The 19,506-nt window shown below is 40.1% G+C and overlaps 2 protein-coding genes and 1 pseudogene across 2 annotated transcripts in view; all 3 read left to right on the top strand.

Annotated features, from left to right (window-relative positions):
• Positions 1 to 430: 430 nt before the first annotated feature.
• Positions 431 to 12,497, top strand: exosc10 (exosome component 10). Its single transcript, XM_034877426.1, has 25 exons — positions 431 to 652; positions 1,315 to 1,451; positions 2,964 to 3,087; positions 3,174 to 3,278; positions 3,458 to 3,617; positions 3,697 to 3,805; positions 3,895 to 3,970; positions 4,059 to 4,169; positions 4,590 to 4,733; positions 5,786 to 5,976; positions 6,271 to 6,427; positions 6,621 to 6,769; positions 6,949 to 6,999; positions 7,110 to 7,221; positions 7,351 to 7,398; positions 8,207 to 8,282; positions 8,363 to 8,472; positions 8,564 to 8,656; positions 8,744 to 8,812; positions 9,106 to 9,223; positions 9,303 to 9,376; positions 11,320 to 11,500; positions 11,599 to 11,663; positions 11,748 to 11,824; positions 12,248 to 12,497. Exons 1-25 carry the CDS (start codon positions 500 to 502, stop codon positions 12,276 to 12,278), a joined length of 2,721 nt encoding a protein of 906 aa, XP_034733317.1. The 5' UTR covers positions 431 to 499; the 3' UTR covers positions 12,279 to 12,497.
• A 2,439-nt stretch (positions 12,498 to 14,936) lies between these two features.
• LOC117948187 lies at positions 14,937 to 16,067 on the top strand (annotated as a pseudogene).
• A 642-nt stretch (positions 16,068 to 16,709) lies between these two features.
• srm (spermidine synthase) overlaps positions 16,710 to 19,506 on the top strand; it is a 4,277-nt gene continuing 1,480 nt past the window's right edge. Inside the window, exons 1-6 of the mRNA XM_034877511.1 lie at positions 16,710 to 16,945; positions 17,904 to 18,024; positions 18,118 to 18,210; positions 18,625 to 18,778; positions 18,856 to 18,939; positions 19,231 to 19,376. Of these exons, the coding sequence (XP_034733402.1) occupies positions 16,815 to 16,945; positions 17,904 to 18,024; positions 18,118 to 18,210; positions 18,625 to 18,778; positions 18,856 to 18,939; positions 19,231 to 19,376 (729 nt within the window). The 5' untranslated portion in view covers positions 16,710 to 16,814. The remainder of the gene's footprint in view (positions 16,946 to 17,903; positions 18,025 to 18,117; positions 18,211 to 18,624; positions 18,779 to 18,855; positions 18,940 to 19,230; positions 19,377 to 19,506) is intronic.

The following is a 19,506-nucleotide window of genomic DNA, read 5'->3' as shown; positions in this document are numbered from 1 at the left end:
CAACTCAGTGCAGTTGCAGGATAGTTGCTGCAGATTGCAAATGTTATGTCAGTACTGCCCCCTCATGGTAACAGCATCCTGGTGAAACACTGGTCAGGTTGGATGGGTGTGAGCCTACACAGGGGGTTGTGTCTGCAGTGTCACTGCATTGAATGGCAATGCAGTGAAATATTTACAAGATTAATGACCAATTTTGATTGGAATTTCAATCTGAGGGAAATTAATCAACACAACATTAAAATAAAGACAATCTAACATGTTGCAGCTAATGTGATAAAACATTTATAAATTTCAGGAATACATTCAGTTATGAATTCAAACAATTTGCATGTGATCATGTAGCAATATCTTTAAATTTGAAGAAAGCGTAGTCCGTTCTTTTGCGGCTCGTCCACTCCACGGCGTTAGGTGGCGCTGTCTCCCTTCGGCTCCTTTCCTGGCAGCTCAGAAGAAAACAGTGAGGAAAGGGTGCTGCTTCCTGCTGCTCACATGTACATCTATGCATGTACACAGCAGCTCCAAACTGAGTATGGATACTTCAAAGAATAAATACTCCACAAACAGTGGCATTCAAGAAACCAATTCAGATACCAACGACGAGGAAAAAAACGACTTGTGTCCCGGTTTTAAAGACGCGGATGCTTTTGTTAAAGTAAGTGAACGTAAAGTAACCAAGCTGCACGCAGAGTACAGGCTAGCCCTCAGGTGGGCAACGTGCGCTTGTTGGCAACGAGCTGTAACGTTCACATTATGTGTTGGTAGAAAACATTCGCAGTTATTATCTGTAATAATATTATCTGAAATTATGTTGTCTTTATAGTGTCAGTAATTGATTGGATAATGGTCTTTATTAGGATAGTTGAGCCTCTTTATAGTGTTCTATAAGTCTACATGTTCAACTAGCGTTAATGTAAAGATTGTGTCGATTAATAGTTTCGTCAAACAATACTGACAGTATAGGGCTAAGGTCAAGAGTATCTAACTTCGCTAACAAATTTGAGACAGATTTGAAAAGCTGTCACCAGCAGATTTTTTTAAAACAAGTCATAATAAAAAAATTGAAGAAAACAACCATTTTCAGTTATTCAGTTAATAAAATTTAAACTGATTGTTTAAACACTGCATTCGTGTAAGTTTAAATACGTAGCTATTATGTTTGAATAGTACTAACCGTGGTGTGAAAACCCTGATATTAGACATTTGTTAAACTAAAATGCAATGTAAACATTACATTTTGACACCCATACACTTTTATTTTAATGCATTGTATTGTGTTAGGATTGACTAACTCTTACGCCTGTCTCTCCTCTGCAGTATGGATTGGGTGCTGTTTTATCCGCAACTAAAGCATCCACAAGCTTGCCTCAAACTGGAGATGAATATGATTTCTATCGGAGCTTCCCGGGCTTCCAGGAGTTCTGTGAAAGTCAAGGAGATAAGCTCTTGCACTGGTAAGTATATACACACTACACAAGTCAAAGGTTTTAGAACATTCTCACTTTTTCTAGTTTTTTATTTCAATTTAAGCAGTTCATGTCCAGAGAATAACCTTAAATGTTACAAAAGTAAGTGGTGAACTACTCAAGGTGAAGAAAAAAACTGTTAAAATCATTAAAAACTTTAATAGAAAACAGGTCTTTTCAGGGGATTAAGAAATTAATAATTGACCGCTTTCCTGCAGCAGTGGAATGAAATAATGCTTTCAAAGTTAAGGCAAACAGTACCTACAGGTGTCCCAACTTTTGCGGATTACATACAAACCCTACTGTACTGCAGGAAGTAGTAGTAGGTTATATTGTAATCTGAATGCTGTGCTAAAGACAGCTAACAAAGGAAGGTGGACTGTCAGCAGTTCATCCAACAACAAGTTAAGGACCTTAAAACATCAGATGAAAAGTATTAGACGGTAGGCTTCAAAAGATGGAAGACCAGCGTAGTCTCTCCAGACTGAACTCCCATCGAGGTGGTTTGGGATGAACTGAACAGACTGCAAACTACGAGTGCAACACTTTTTGGAGGAACTTTCCGATCAGTGTTTCATTTGCATTGTTGGAAGAATGCCACGAGTGTGTTCGGCTGCTTAATGATTGATGAACAATTTAGATTCAATTTAGGATTTAATACTGTATGATTCATTTTTGTAATTCTTAAAAGTCCCATGACATGGTCCTATTTGGATGCTTTTATATAGACCTTAGTGGTCCCTAATACTATATATGAAGTCTCTTTCCCAAATGCAGCCTTGGTGCAGAATTACAGCCACTAGAGCCAGTCCTACAATGAGCTTTCCTTAGTATATGCCATTTCTGAGTCTGTAGCTTTTGAGGAGAGGGGGGGGGGGATATCATATTTATGACGGACATTTCACAATTGTTTGGAAATAATGTATTACGTTTTTTGGGGGGGACCATAGGCATGCCGGGGGAACTCCTAGTAATGTTAAAAAAACCTCAAAGTGAAATGTTTATGTCATTGGACCATTAATTACTTTTTTGTATTGTGCTTTAATTTCAGAGTAACCTGAGACGTTACGATGTGTACATTTCAGTAACAACCGGAAAAATGTTTAAAAACACATGGTCACTTCAATTTGTTTTTCAAATGCTATAAAATTTGAAAAAGAAAAGTTAATGAAAGTAGAGATTTGTACTTGGCAAAGAGTGTTGTGTGGAATCAATCATGTTATTTTGGGGAATTAAAAAGAACATTGATAAAGGACAACATGAGGGTTGAGCAACATGAGGAGAAGCACCTTATGATTGCTCTGCTCAATATTCCCTGGTTACTTTTGTCAAAACAATGACAACACATCCTGTTTCAATGCTAAGACAATACTGCTATATTTAAAGCAAGTCTGACTGAGCTTTAGACATGAAGACAGAAGAGGGGATTTGCGGATTAACCTGCCACTTGCGGTTTCTCAATAAGAGAAATAAATTCTTTTCACTTTGTCTCTGTGTCAGCATGAGTCAGATAATGCAGCACCATGGCTGCAGATCGCGCATGAGAGACCGGAATAAGCTGACGGGGCTGGAGGAGAGGTTTGACTTGGTTGTGGACTCGAACGACGTCATCCTCGAAAGAGTGGTACGGACCGGTGGCTTTGGTGATGTACAAATTTCTTCATAACAAAGTCTTTGTAAACCAACCGAGCTCTTGCGTCTGTTTTCCAGGGGATTCTTCTCGATGAAGCTGATGGGGTGAACAGGAACCAGCAGCCTGTCATGCCTGCAGAGTTTCAGCCTCCCAAGATAGTTGTTTCCAGCTGGAATCGCATGGTTGGCTAATCAACCTCTCAGCTCTAATTCTGCAGTATTGTTTTGGGCCACATTCAAACTTAAACATAATGTCTAAGTCCTGGCATCTAAGCTTTTTAAAGCACTGGAAAGTTGTTTCTTTGTGACAATTACTTATTCATGCTTCACACCTTATGGTAAACAATGTTTTTATTCACCAGGGTTCAAGCTCTGGCAGTCGTTCTGAGACCTTCCGACTGCTCCAAGCCAAGAATATTGCTAGGCCTCAGATGAAATTCAAGGAAAAAGTTGACAACAGCAACACACCATTTATTCCGAAGATCTTCATCAAGCCCAATGCAGTAAAGCCTCTTCCTTCGTGTAAGATGCTTCTCACTCTTGTGTTCTTCCATCTGTTGTTTTCATAAACATTTGTAAAATATGTGCTCTCCAATTGTAGATTTCACCAACAAACAAATCCGTAAAGAGAGACCCGAGGACCTTGATGTCCCGGCTGCTCTGGCTGACTTCATTCACCAGCAGAGAACTCAAGAACACGTTGAAGACATGTAAGACTGGTCTCTTTTGTAATAATAACAGTGTCTCTTTTTCCTAATTTTTCTTTGTCCATCTGAACTTGTGATTCTGATCCATGTAGGTTTGCACACCCATACCAATATGAACTGGATCATCTTAAAATACCAGAAAGTGTTCTATCCAAGCCAGAACCGCAGGTTAATTATTAAAATCCTAGAATATGATCCTCTCATTGTCAGTTGGGATTCTACTAAATCTGTTGTTTTTGGATTGCTTTTTTTTTAGATGTACAAACCGTTGACTGAGACCAAATGCTCCTTCATTGACACACTGGAGGATCTGGTAGCGCTGAATGAGAAGCTTTGCAAGTTGTCTGAATTTGCAGTGGACCTTGAGGTACAGGTTTAGAAAATGTTCTTAGATATACAGGTGGTTGGCACAATATCGTAAATTTGACAGAATGTGATCCAATGCGACAGCCAAGCAGAAAGGTTCTCATTCAGTCCTGTGGTTAAAGCTTTAGTGTGTAACGTCCGTTACATTTAAGCCATTGCCAGATGAGTTGCTACAGAGCTAATTAAGACTATCAGCGCCACGCTACTCTCTCTGTATTTCTCAATGTTCAGAAACTGATGTTGTCCTGTGACTATCCCGCGCAGAAACTTTAGTAAAGAGCATTACCTTATTTAATTCTCATTATTTAGAATTCCTCAAAGGGTGACACAGAAACCATGCACTATAGCTTAAAGCTTGATCACAAAGCCTTTAGATTCTTGGTGTATCAGTGTTTTGTTAACACTCTATTCTCTGTTGCAGCACCACTCCTACAGGAGTTTCCTCGGCCTCACCTGTCTGATACAGATCTCCAGCAGAGAGGAGGACTTCATTATTGACGCCATTGAGCTCCGCAGCGAGTTGTACATCCTCAACGAGGCATTCACTGACCCGGCTATTGTCAAGGTAATGGAACCGCTCCACACGTGATTTGTTCCTGTATCGTGTTCTATGACTTTCACTGTCTAAAGGGAAGATGAGATTACCGTCTGATTCGAGTTGTTTCCAAAATGGGCAACTGCACGGTCTGTATGGTTGTTTTTATATGGAAATTCTATTTTGCTTTTCTTCCTGTTGTTTTGCCAACTCTGCTAAATACATCTTTGTAGATGCACAGAGCAACCACATCACAATGCGTATGCACGTTTGTATCCAGAGCTAACTTTGTTAGCTCAACTTTGACCAAATTGCCATAGAGTAGTTGTGCACACGAGAGAGTTGAGATATATTTCTTGGGCATTCCCTTTTGAGTTTTACTTCCACATAAGTGGTTTAGATCATTAAACTGAGAATATTAAAAAAAGAACCTGTCTGGTTGTCCCACCACTTGTTCCGTTTGCCCTGTTGGTCGGCGTTGCAAATCTGTGTCTAGCTTTTTCATTGCAATCCTAAATCTTGGCAATTAAAATGGCCTTAGGGGATTTTTTTTATAAGCAGGTGAAATTAAAGATGGCTAAGACTACCTTATGAACTGGTTGCATCCGTCTAATCATCTCCTATTGAAATTACAACGCACCATGGAGAGAAAAAATCCCCACAGTGTAGTAAAGTTAAGTTTGTAAAGATTTAATCCTAAAAACGTCTGAGTTCCTTGAGGTGTCTCAGAGCACGAAAGTTTTCAAACATGTTTGTTAAAGTTGGCGGGTGTCCTGTGGTGTGTGTGGGAGCCACCGTGACTCTCACACTGTAGGATACCTGTGGAAAAAGTGTGTGGTGTGTGTGTGCTTGAACTGCTAAGAGAGCTGTGAAAAATAATCAAAATGGAAGAAAAAAACTTTTAAATGGTGTGTCCCCAGTTTTTTATCATTTTGTTTCAAATAGCAATGATTTTCTGTATAGCAAGATGCAGAAAAGCGTTGCTTGGATACAGAAAAGAAGATAATTCATTTTTTCTTGAAAATAAGTTGGTACCACCGCAGAGAGGTTTCAGCCCGGTGTACTTTCTCTCTTTTTATCAGGTATTTCACGGCGCTGACTCTGACATTGAGTGGCTCCAGAGGGACTTTGGCTTGTATGTCGTCAACCTGTTTGACACGCATCAGGCGAGCCGAGCTCTGAACCTGGCCAGACATTCCCTCGACCACCTGCTCAAACACTTCTGCAGTGTGAACTCAGAGAAACGCTACCAGCTGGCCGACTGGAGGATTCGGTATGGAGATGGCAGGGCCATTTGATGCTTCCTTTAAGTTTCTGTTTAGGTTAAACTAATTCTTTTCAAAGCAACACTATGCCACTTTTCCCTCTTCGGTCCTCCTATATGTTGTCTCATTGGAACTACAGCTCGCGCGACGGATAGTTCCAATAAGACAACCTGTAGGAGGACCGAAGAGGGAAAAGTTGCATAGTGTTGCTTTAAAGGAAAATTGTTTGTAATATTATTCTTTAAAAAAAAAAAAAGAATATGATTGACTTATAAAACATGTTCCATAACTCTGTTCCGTAGCCCCTTGCCAGATGAGATGGTGCAGTATGCCCGGATGGACACCCACTACCTCCTTTACATCTATGACTGTGTGAGGGTGCAGCTGCTGGACTTTAACCACGGGCAGCCTGGCCTGCTGCAGAGTGTCTGGAACAAGAGCAAAGACATTTCTCTGAAGGTGAGCATAAATCTCACGTCATACACTATTAGGATAAAATTAACACTTAAAAAAAATGATTCTATTCTCCTGTTTCACTGTTCTCTATCCACTAGTTTCTTTACTGCTGTCATATTTCTACATTTCCACACCATCATCTCTTGCATTGTCTGTCATTTAATATGATTCACCGTGTGCCTTTTGTTTCATACAGAAATACACAAAGCCTATATTCACAGAGGAGTCATATTTGGAGCTGCAGAGTAAGCAGAAAAAGTCTTTTAACACCCAGCAGCTCACTGCCTTCAGACTGCTGTTTGCCTGGAGGGACAAGCTGGCCAGGCAGGAAGATGAAAGCACGGGGTAGGCTGTTTGGAAATGGATGGACTCACTGTTCTGGAATTCCGATAGAGCTGTTTTCCTGTTAATAGTCTGTGCCCAGCCAGATTTTCCAACACACATCTTTCTGCTTCTACAGTCAATCATAGTTTTTCTACATCTGCCTTACCATGTTTTAATTAAATGTTATTTTTTGCGTTTAGATTCACCTTGCCCACTCACATGATGAACAAGATATCTGAGGAGCTGCCCAAGTAAGTTGATTAGATTTCCAAATTTTTATTGTCCGTGTTCTCTCACTTCAGTGCAGTTTAATGTTTTTATTCATAACCTCCAGCACAGTACTTTGTCTTTATCTACTCAGAGAGCCTCAGGGCATCATTGCCTGCTGTAACCCTGTACCCCCGCTGGTCAGGCAGCAGGTCAATGAGCTCCATTTGTTAGTGCAGCAAGCCAGAGAAATGCCTCTCCTTAAGGTAAGAAAAGTTGGATGCCAGAAGTGGGAACGTTTTATGTAAGTGTGATTTCAATAGTTGTGTTGTTAAGCCCCTTGTTAATGACGGTACCTTAATCAAGCATTGCCACGTTTTCTGCACTTCACACAGGCTGAGATTGCAGCTGAAAAGAAGAAAGGACTCACGCCCATAAAAAAGGTTGGTTAAAAAGTGACCAGACGAAATGTTTAGTTTTTGCAATCCGTGTTTGACTTACCTGTGAGGGGAAAAAAAGTATTTGATCCCCTGCTGATTTTGTACATTTGCCCTCTGACAAAGAAATGATCAGTCTATAATTTTAATGGTAGATTTATAGGAACAGTTAGAGACTGAATAACAACATAAAAATCTAGAAAAATGCATGTCAAAAATGTTACATATAGGTTTGCATTTTTAATGAGAAAAATATGTATTTGACCTCTCTGCAAAACATGATTTAGTACTTGGTGGCAAAACCCTTGTTAGCAATCATAGAGGTCACACGTTTCTTGTAGTTGGACACCAGGTTGCCACTCATCTTAGGAGGGATTTTGTCCCGGTCCTCTTTGCAGACCTTCTCCATGTCGTTAAGGTTTTGTGAAGGTTTTCTTCAGCTTCCTGAACTATTTATGTAAAGTTTGAGACTGTATTTTGAGTGAGCTGCCATTATGCTCTGTTGTGAAACCTGGGAGAAGCCAGACCCACGTGACCCTTTTGTCCAGTCAGCTGCCGGTCCACGTCCCTGGCCCCACCCCTTTTTTGCTTTGTTGTCAAGATATGGCGCAGGTTTAGTGCATGTAGTGTCCATCGTTCCACACTGAACTTTTTGACTGTTTTTAGGGGGTCATCCGGGTACTTTCAGTGCACAGACTTTTATGTTATCTGCACTATATACTTAAATCTAAGTGTTTGAAGTGTACAAGTAGGCTGTTTGAGACAGAACCCACGACTGGGATGAGAATTAATGTGGTTTTTTATCACTTTCCAGCCAGAGGTCACAATGTTTGGTCCTCATGATACATCCAGGGTCTCTGAGATTAATCCCCAGCACTGTTCTTCTGATGGTAAGCTTAATACTGTGATACTACTAATTATTCTGCTGATTTTACTAATTTAGGCCTAAAACAAATTTTATTATTTTCAGATGTGCCTGTCAAACAAGGGGTGCTCTTCACAGAGGATGAGCCCAAGATGGATGTTGATGTGCAGAAAACAAGTAGTCTAATGGCAGCAGCTAAAATCACACAGTTTGAGGTAGAGATAAACTTTTAGTTTTGTTTGTTAAGCCGGTCGATTTGTACGCAACGCTGACACCTAATGTGAAAACTCTAACTCCTTTCTGAAGGAGCTGGAAACACAGAATGACCACAAGTTCCTCTCTGTGACTCAGATGAAAGCCAGACGTATCATTGAGTGTTTTGAAAATCCTTTCAGAATGGTAAGATATCAAATGAGCACACTCAGTATTGGTTGTATTTTATTTAACCAGACTCACGGTATTAAACTATCTTTCTTGTGTTGTCAGTACTTACCCTCCAGTGATGTGCACATCAGCAAGAATGCCAAGTTTGACCCTTCTTCAAAAATATTTGAGGTAATCAAAGAGCTCCATACATCTACATCCAGACTTACAGCGGGGAGAATAAATATTTGATACACAACTGATTTTGCAGGTTTTCCTACTTACAAAGTATGTAGAGGTCTGTAATTGTTATCACAGTTACACTTTAACTGTGAGGGATGGAATCTAAAACAAAAAACAAGAAAATCACATGATTTTTAAATATTTAATTTGCATTTTATTGCATCTTGTTCTCCCCACTGTATTTGTGTTGTCCTCCTAACTATATGTTTAATGTTCATAGCTGTTCCATCTCACGTTTACAGATTAGTAAAAGATGGAAACTCCTGAGTATTGAACAGCAACAGAAGGAGTTGGAGGCCAAGAAGGAGGCCAATAGGAAAGCCAAGGAAGAAGCAAAGGAACACACAAAGAAAGTGGCAGGTAATGGGGTGAAACTTGCTCTAGATTTGCACTTTTTAAAATAACGTCTCTCATTGTATTACATTGTTGATTTCCACAGAGGAAAGAAACCAGGCCAAACAGAGCTACCAGGAGTCTCTCCAGGACGTTGCCACTGTTCGCCAGCAGGCAGCGGTGAGTCGTTCATTCTCCAGTTCTTCGATTTCTTATATGCAACTTCAGATAGGCTTTGCACTCTTCATCTTCACTGTTGTGATGTGGGTAAAGTACATATCTATGTAAAACACGAGTGTTATTTTCACCCAAGAGCCTGGCACAGCCTTTTAAAGACAGCGCTGTAATAGGTACGTTAACGCTCTGCAATGCCCCCCATTTTCTGAAGACAGGGCTTGTATTTTTCCACATAAATATGGTGACTCACAAACGGATGAACCACTGCTGCCAGTCTGCAGCACCGGCATGTCAGTGGCCTCTTAAAATTTATATCTGTCACATGATGTGCCTGGGGAACAAGAACACATAGTGTGGGATTGCAGCATTAGAGACATGTCCTCCACTCATCAAATACTTTTCCTCCCTCCTGGGAAGCAACAGTCCTTAGTATCTTTCTTTCTACCCTAAAGCCCACTTCCTGTTAGCTCCATCTGTCTTTGGTATTGCTTGGCGCCCTCCCGCTTGGTTTCTAATACATGCTCATGCCACCATATGGTGTTTCCACTTTGTTTTAAATGCTCAGTTAAACAAAAGTCTCAGTACTTTGACTCCTGTCCACGGTGCTGGAGAACAGAAAGAATGGTCACCACTGTTTAACTCTCGCCTCTAACACTGCTGATGGCACCACTTAGCCTCTGCCTTTCACTGTGTGAGCTTTGGGCCATCAGTCACTACTGCACACAGTAATGGCGTGCACCACAGCAAATCCATTGTGTGATGATGGCATCAGCGAAAATCTTGGTTTAGGCTAAAACAGCAACTTCAAATAAGCATGTTGGCACCCTGTGGTGGCATGCATTATAGTCAGAAGTGTTGGCAGCAGCACTTGAAAGTAACTCTTCCCAACCTGCCAACTGCAGGCAGACATTGGCTCTGCCGGCTAGCTGTCAGTTTCAGCCGGCACTTTGGCAGTGAAGTGTTATTGTCTAATATCAGTTTGAATGAGAGGTTTCCAAAGCTTCTACTGCACTGATATGATGATTGCAAATTATGAAGGGTGTTTGCTTTGATTGTGCTCCAGCATCACAGGTTTTTCTCTTTTGCCTGCGTCCTGGTTAGCAAAAAATAATGAACCGTCATCAGGTTCAAATGAAGCCTGTTGGATGAATAAATCAGAAATGATCCCAGGGAGGTGAAATCACAAAAAAACATATAACACTCACAAAACCTGATTTCTAACTATAAAAATGTATTTAGCAAATTTGTATTTTTAATCAGAACAATGTTACTGTTACATAGTTAAAACATAATAAAGATTAACGTAGATTTTGGGATATTTGAATAAAGCTGCGGCTTCAACCACTAACCTGACGACTGGATAACTAGAACTGTAGAAGTCAACATTTTAACTTAAGCAACCACCAAACTGTGATCTCTTTTGGATTCAGTTAACAAAGATAAGAGTTTAATTTGATGCAAAGTGAAAATGTAAACCTTTAGATGGCAGCAAAGCTGTATTTTCAACTTCAGGCTCCAGGCATCACTAAAAAGTGATTTTAATGTTGACTTAAAAAGGTCACTGCAATATAATTGTTACAATGAGAGGCCCATACAGTGTGACATTGTTTTGTGGGGTAAATCTAAATGTCGGCCAAGCATATAGCAAAGAAAAGCATATTTTATATTCAAAAGCATGTTTGTCAAATGTCAGTTTTTATGAATTTATAATTCCTTTAATTTCTTAATGATCCCATTGATATGTAACTTTATGAACCATACATTGATAAAGCCCAGAATATTAAAAGAAAAACAGAGCTGTTTGAGGAGTTGCCCCATAGCTGGGAAAAGTCTTCCAACATTCCTCATTGTTTTGCTAGTTAAAGAAATTAGATCCATTTAAGAATGTATTCATCAAAATGTTTATTTTAAGAATTGAATATAATGTTGCTAACAAATTGCATTAGGAATCTGCAAAAGGTGCTGGAAAGAAAAGAGAGCGGGTCGCCAGTGAGGTTGGAGAGTCGACTCCCAAACCACGTAAGAAGCAGATGAAATCTGCAGAGAAGCCCCAAACGACAGAACCGCCGCCCCAAGACAGCTTCAAGCCTTTTGACTACAATCAGTCAGACCTCAAAGTCTTCGCTGGTATGTACTTGTGATTTTTCTGTCTTTTTACATTCAGATACAGTTGTTGTACGTTGTAAAATTAATTGAGCTCATTGTGTCCCTTTTTGTATTTACAGGTACAAAATCCAAAGACAACACCCAGTTTGATCCAAACCGACAAGCCCATGGTTTTAAGAAAAAGGTATTTTGTTTGTTAATTAATTTCTTTATTCAACAATATGTATTTTATGAGTTAGTGATGGATTTACATTTATTTACTAAACAGAAAACTCCCAGGGGACAAAAATCCAATAGTGGAGCTGGAAGCCGAAGTATGTCGTACATGGCTGGAAAATCTGAGAGGTAAAAATGCACAACATACAAACCATCTTTTCTTGGCTTTTTTATGCACATTAATACAACTTTTTACCTGGGGTGCCCGAACTTTCGAGCCCCACTGTATACCGTATAATATGTAATGTTATCCCTGCAGAGTCAAAACACATGATTTTCTTGGTCTTTTTGTTTGTAGAAGTAACTTCTTTGCCTGCCTGTTCACAGCATTTTAATTATGGCTCAGATATGTTCAAGCATGATATCTGCTCATGTTCAAAACGTTCTATACATTAAAAACATATTTCACAAATCTGTGTTTTCAAAAAACAATTCAAACAAATTTACTTTTGAAAAGAGATGGGGAGAAAGTGGTGTGGACATGTTCCCAGTGTATATGACACCTATGCAAACCACACAGAATGTTAACCATTTTCTTTTTCTTCTCTACAGAGGATTCCGGCACAACTGGCCCAAAAGATAAACTCTCTTTGATGCTATTTTCAGTCTTATTTTAAAACTTTTTTTTTCATCCTGCAGAAACAATGTTTCCACTTTTTTTCCTTCTTGCAACTAAAATTCAGCATTCAATATTTAATGAATTTCAAAGTGTATTGTGTAGGTTATGTATATGTGGAACAGTTTACCCTGTAAATATGTGGAAGCACAGACCTCTTTATTAAAGATGATTTTAGAGGAAAAAGGTCTTGCCTGCATTTTATGTTGGAGCAATGTCACCCCTGATATTAACTTTAAAGTAATAGATGTGGAGTGCCGGCGGGGATGCTCCCAACTTAGCAAGTTTGACTATATGCTCTTTTGATTTACTTTATCCTCTGGATAAAACGTTTTGTGTTCTCTGTTCGTTCTTTAGAACTAACCTTTAACTCTAATGTTATCCTTGGGTTTGACCCGTTTTCAGTAAAAAAAAAAAACATTGTCACAAAAAATGGGCCGTTGAAAAAACCGCTGAAAATTAAAAATATCAAAAAACACCCACAATATTGAAAAAGTGACAAAAATGTCAAAAACTTAAACATACTTTTAGGTTTACTTTGTCCTCTGGAGAGAAACTTCTGTTATGTACGCAACCTTCTGTTGTGTGACAAACACACAAAATTCTGTTTTGCCCTCAAAAACATTTCTGGTTTGATTCATGCTGAGTGAGCTTGTCATAAATAGTAAAGCTAAGAAGTAACTGTTATCAGCTAAAGAATAACTTGGCAGGCGACCAAAAGAACATAAAACTCATAAGCCCCATTTTAAGTTTTTCTGGAGCTTTCGATCATATGCAATGTTCTTCAGCAGTTGGAGTTTGCCAAGTTGTACTGGTACTGTTGAAGTTCAGATAAAAGAAACGTAGTCACTTTTAGGGACTGATTTTGAAAGTTGTTTTGACTCTTAATTAATAAAACAAAGCTCACCACAAGGTCCACTGTGGAAATCAAATAATTCAAAGTGAATTAACAGCTTTTCATGATTTTAAACACCGTAAACCCGGGGACTTTACCCGTTGCTTTCTGGTTGTTGGCTGACTCTGGCAATTCTGGAAACTGTATTTTAACGGTGCAAGTGCAACGACTAGATTTGACGAGAATTGATTTAGAGGACACTGTTTATTCTGTTTAACAAAGCCGAACACATACATTTTAATTAACTGGTCATTACACTCTGAGGTGACTCACAACTGGGTATTGGAGGTAACAAAATGTAATTATGGTTAAAAAAGAGACTCAAAATAAGAAAGAATGGAGTATAATGCAAGTACTGACAGGTAGACCCAAGCGTCAACCTCCCGGGCTGAAAAACTGAAACCAACACGGAAGTGCCAAAAACGGATGCTCCTCAAATGGCCACTTTTGGCTGGCTGCAAATGAGAGTCCATCCAGCTCGACTGCTTAAAGGTTATGAATAATTACGGACATGGGCGCTTCAAGTGACAGGTGAGTGGCACAGGTGGCTAGCTTATAGGCTTTGGTCCACCTCAGCTTCATCCACGCGCCACGTCTTTGCCCATTTTTGCATTAGCTGGGAGGCTGAGTCAAGCACTGCCGATATTGTACCAACTGGAGCCTCCCACATAAGCTCTTATTGGCTGTTCAGAAACCTATAGTGACATAACAGAGACTACGTCTATGTTTTATAAAGTCTATGAGTAGCACAATGGTCCTGAAATAGGGTTTAAAGCAAAAGTAAACTCACAAAATCACCAGGTGTTACAACTGGAAACCTTTCAAGTAATAGAGCACCTTGCACTTCTACTGCTCTGCACAGTTATAAAACATTATCAACTGTCTTCCTCTTCTTCTCCAGACTCAACATTCTTGACGTCTTGCTCTTCTTGCTGTGAGAGTGTTGCATTAGTACTATCATAGCTTTTTGTAATAGCTGGTACCGGCCAGTCCTACAGCTGTGCAGTTGCAATTTGCTGTTCCTGTGCATGGTCCTCACCAAGTTTGGATGGGACAAGAAAGAAGTAGGGAAAGGCCTCCTGCCCATCCTAGATGCAAGCCCAGTTGTTGCTCCTCCTGTACTCTTGAACATTATCAACTGTAGCAGCAAAGCTGTTGATGCCATATACAACAGCAAAGTGATGGTGATAGAAGATGTTGCAACCCGCTCACAGACACATCTCTTCCAGAGCCACTCAGTGGTGTATCCGGTTCTTTTCTTCCCAACCTCAACAAGGAGAAAAGGCTGTTATCCAGGTGGCTTGAATATTTACTTACTCTCCTAGCCTTATTCTTGCAGTGGCCTGGTGTAAATATCCTTTAGGCAGGGTATGGCGTTTCCTATTGTGTGTTCAGCCGATCAAACCACTCTTTCCAAGGCCCTGAGATCCTATTCTGTGCTGTTTCCGTATCAGGCAGTTACGGTATGTTCACTGTCCGGTTCAATGAACCGGTTCCTCCTGGCACCCCCATTGGCTCGCATATTGGTAAATCATGAACCTCAAAGAAAAGATGGTAAATCACTGACGTCGGCAGAATCCTATTGGCTATATTATCAGGCAACGTGTTTAGCTGTCAAACAACGGTCAAGTGTCACTTATTGCCACACTTACAAACACGTTAGTAGAATCATTTGTGGTAGTAGTCAGCCGTCATTGAGCACACAAAAGATGGGTGCTTTATGGCAAGTGATGAGCCTCTAAGTGGAAGAGGTCCTCTTCCACGAGAAATCCAAATTTCAAGATGTTAAGGTTTTCAAGAGGTGAGTACTTTAGCTACAAAACTTGGCTAATGTTGTTAGGTGCAACTTAGCTTCAACTTTCAAATGTGCGTCTCATGCTTTTCTGTAACATCACTTTTCAGTAAAACCTACAGGAATGTCTTGGTGCTGGATGGAGTGATCCAATGCACAGAGAGAGATGAGTTTGCCTATCAAGAGATGATTGCCAACCTTCCCCTGTGCAGTCACCCTTGCCCTAAGAAGGTATGTGAAATCTTTTGTTGGAAAATGCATGATGAGTCGTGTTTCTTTGTCTTGACAGTCCTGACAGTCCAGCCTGTTTCCTTTTTATACAGGTGCTGATTATTGGCGGTGGAGATGGTGGCGTGCTAAGGGAAGTGGTGAAGAATCCTCTGGTGGAATCAGTGGTTCTGTGTGAGATAGATGAGGTGGGAGCAACAAACACCGACAAGGATTCTAGCTTCTCTATAGAGCTGTACTGATTACTGTTTTTTCCTAATACTTCACCTAAGTTATGTCTGAATGAAGGCAGCGTTGAGAAACGGTGGAATTCTTTGTTCCCAGGGTAACTTTATATTTTATCTCAGTTTTTTGTTAAATTTTTGAGAAAGGCTGTTGAGTAATTTTAGTAATGTGCTGAATTGACAATGCTTCTAAGTGACAATTCTTCCATTAAAAAGTCTTCTAAAATAACTGGTTATTGTGGCTTTTATTACCTCCTCTGGAGCTGTAATTTTCCCTCTAATATAGTCTTTTTTTCCAACTACCTTGAGATGGAATGAATTTTTAATAAAAGGCAGACAGGAAAAGAGCAAGTCCTTTCTTATGCTCTTGTGCCAATTTCAAAGGAGAGTGTCAATGGCTCCATTTGGAGCTGATAAAGGAGATGCAAACCTTCTGCAAGACCCCATTCCCTGTGGTGGACTATGCCTACAGCACCATCCCAACGTATCCCAGAGTTAGAAAAGCAGAAACTATAATTAAAGGAATTTATGTTGATTCCAAAGTATCATCTCGCACAACATTCTGGTTACTTACACCAATGCTGTCAAAAAGGCGCTGGACAGAGTTAGGAAATTAGCACAAAACATAATTCACACACAGCTCTGCTCACTCACTTTCATATATCACACCAGATGCCTGCAGCATAGTTTTTATCCAAGTGCCATAAAACACCTGAATTCATGACCTATGTGGTCTGCACTGCACTTTATGGAATATCTCTTCTTTAAGCTACTTATCAATTCTTATATTTTATTTACTTATTTATTGCTGTGTTCATGTCTTTTTTATTGTCTTGATTCATGTTTTACTATGGTGTCTTGTCATATTATGTGTCACCACCAGGGGACGTGCAATTGAAATTTCGTTGTTTTATGCAATGACAATAAATGCATTCTTCTTCTTTTCTAAAAGCAAACACTCGGCTTGGGTTTAACTGTCTACGGGTTTAAGGGCTATAGAGGGTGTTGGGCTGTTTGTTTCTAAGATAAACACATTGGAGAAGGCCTTATTTTAAGAATAAAACCGTACTCCCACCGAGGTTTAGCTTCACGTGGGCACCAGCTACAGCCCAGACCCATGCAGTCACTGGGCTCTTGGGCGGCACGGTGGGCGGTGCTGGTGGTGTGAAGTCAAACAAACTATACACGAACCGATCCGTCCTGGGACCCCGTTGGCTCGCATAATATTAAGTCACTGACGTCGGCAGAATCCTATTCGCTATTTTATGAGGCATCAAGTTCAGCTGTCAAACAACGGTCAAGTGTCACATATTGCCACACTTACAAACCGTTAGTAATATCATTTGTGGCCATAGTCAGCTGTTATGGAGCACATAAAGGATGGGTGGTTTATGGAAACATGTACGTTATGGCCGGGGCAAGCCATGAGCCTCCAAGTGGAAGAGGTCCTCTACCACAAGAAATCCAAATTTCAAGATGTTATGGTTTTCAAGAGGTGAGTACTTTAGCTACAAAACTTGGCTAACGTTGCTAGCTGTTAGCGTCTACTAGCAGTGAATGAGCAACCTGAAGCTCGTGGGATCTTGAGAAGTTTATTCAGCTGGTAACGTTAGCTTACCTGTGGGTATTACGTTTGTAGCTCTGGCAATGCGAACCTACCTTTGTCACGAAACAGATTTTAGCTCACAAACAAACTAGCTAGGTAGCGAAGTAATTACAGATGGGTAGGCAAGGATGACACTGAAGTTGGTATCTGATTCGAAGCTTCCGATTCGGCAGTGAAGGGGACATTTAAGGGAAACTTAAAACTGAATTTAGCTTCCGATTGACTACATTAGAAGAGGTCCAGATCCAAAACCACTGTACCTAGACCTGTCAAATCTGGACTCAATTATCCCCCTTTATTGCATTTTCACAAATAGTATAACGTTTTCACAAATCTGAAACTGTGTTTTTAAGAATCTTGAGCCTATTTTGGATAATTTAGTCCTGATTTGACAAGTCTAGGTGGAGTTTTTTTTTATGTGGATCTGGTCCAATGTGGTCTACATATGAAAAAACAGTAAAATCTAAATTTTTATTGCCTTTTCACCAATAAAAATAAAGCTTTCACAAATCTGAAACTATGTTTTTAAGACTCTTTAGCATCTCTGGGATTATTTAATCCAGATTTGACAAGTCTAGGTACAGTGCTTTTGGATCTGGACCTGGTCTAATGTGGTCAATCGGAAGATAACTTAAGCTTTAAGTTTCCCTTAAATAAACTGTCGAACAGGAAATTGCTAATCGGATGCCAACTTCAGCGTCCAAGGTGGTAGCGTAATTAAGGTTGACGTTACAGATTAGTTATAACTAGCGATCATGTACCAGACAGTTGCTGCATTCTGAGTTAGTCAGATTAGCTTCAGCTTTCAAATGTGCGTCTCATGCTTTTCTGTAACATCACTTTTCAGTAAAACCTACGGGAATGTCTTGGTGCTGGATGGAGTGATCCAATGCACAGAGAGAGATGAGTTTGCCTATCAAGAGATGATTGCCAACCTTCCCCTGTGCAGTCACCCTTGCCCCAAGAAAGTATGTTTAATCTTTTGTTGGAAAATGCATGATGAGTCATGTTTCTTTGTCTTGACAGTCCTGACAGTCCAGCCTGTTTCCCTTTTTATACAGGTGCTGATTATTGGCGGTGGAGATGGTGGCGTGCTAAGGGAAGTGGTGAAGAATCCTCTGGTGGACTCAGTGGTTCTGTGTGAGATAGATGAGGTGGGAGCAACAAACACCGACAAGGATTCTAGCTTCTCTATAGAGCAAGGATCGTCAGCAGGGGTCCTCAGTCAATGCAGGAGGCTTCCAAATTAGCCTTAATTTTGTAATCTTAAAACGCCCAAATATGCTCCTTATCAGGTTCATAATTGTATTTTGAGGTTGTGCCAGAATAGGTTCCAAAAGACATTTTCAAATCTTCTTTTCACCAGGTCTCTGTTTTAGCTATAGAGTGAGACATCTCACTGCTATACTATCTTTGTTGGGAGTCGCAAATGCACATTAGCTAGGTAGTGATAACAAAAAAATGTTGAAGATCCCTGCTCTATAGAGCTGTACTGATAACTGTTTTTTCCTCATGCTGCACCTGAGTAATGCCTGCTCTTATCCCTGTTGATGTTGTCTGCTCTGTAGGATGTCATCAATGCATCCAAGAAGTTCCTCCCTGGGATGGCCAAAGGGTTTTACAGTCCCAAGCTCATCCTCCATGTTGGAGACGGCTTTGAATTCATGAAGAAGAACCAGGATGCCTTCGACATCATTATAACAGATTCATCAGACCCTGTTGGTAGGTGCCCCTTTTTTTATTAAGTTGTTAAAAATCTTTTTTTGCCAGCTGTTTAAAAAAAAACATTTTTGTTGCAGGACCTGCTGAGAGTTTGTTCAAGGAGTCTTACTATCAACTGATGAAGGCAGCGTTGAGAAACGGTGGAATTCTTTGTTCCCAGGGTAACTTCATATTTCATCTCAGTTTTTTGTTAAATGTTAGAGAAAGGCTGTAATTTTAGTAAAGTGCTGAATTGAGTAAAAGTCATAACTATGCTTCTAAATGACAATTCTTCCACAAAAACACTCTTCTAAAATAACTGGTCATTATGGCTTTTATTACCACCTCGGGAGCTATTATGTTCCCATTTATATAGTCTGTTTTCCAACTACCTCAAAATGGAATGAATTTTTAATAAAAGGCCGACAGGAAATGAGCAAGTCCTTTCTTCTGCTCTTGTGTCAATTTCACAGGAGAGTGTCAATGGCTCCACTTGGAGCTGATAAAGGAGATGCGAACCTTCTGCAAGACCCTATTCCCTGTGGTGGACTATGCCTACAGCACCATCCCAACGTATCCCAGTGGCCAAATTGGATTCATGCTCTGCAGTACAAATCCTGTAAGTGGGCTCGCCATTCTCCTTTTCCCATCCACCACACGCCTGATTGTTGTCTGATTGCCTATAAATGCCAATGGCGTATTGTCAAATCCCTTTTTTTGTGTGTGTGATCTCTCTCTCTGTCTCTCTC

The sequence above is a fragment of the Etheostoma cragini genome, chromosome 7 (assembly GCF_013103735.1).
Source record: "Etheostoma cragini isolate CJK2018 chromosome 7, CSU_Ecrag_1.0, whole genome shotgun sequence".
In the NCBI taxonomy this organism is placed as follows: domain Eukaryota; kingdom Metazoa; phylum Chordata; class Actinopteri; order Perciformes; family Percidae; genus Etheostoma; species Etheostoma cragini.
The sequence above is the reverse complement of the archived record's forward strand: the minus strand, read 5'-3'. Positions and strand labels throughout refer to the sequence as shown.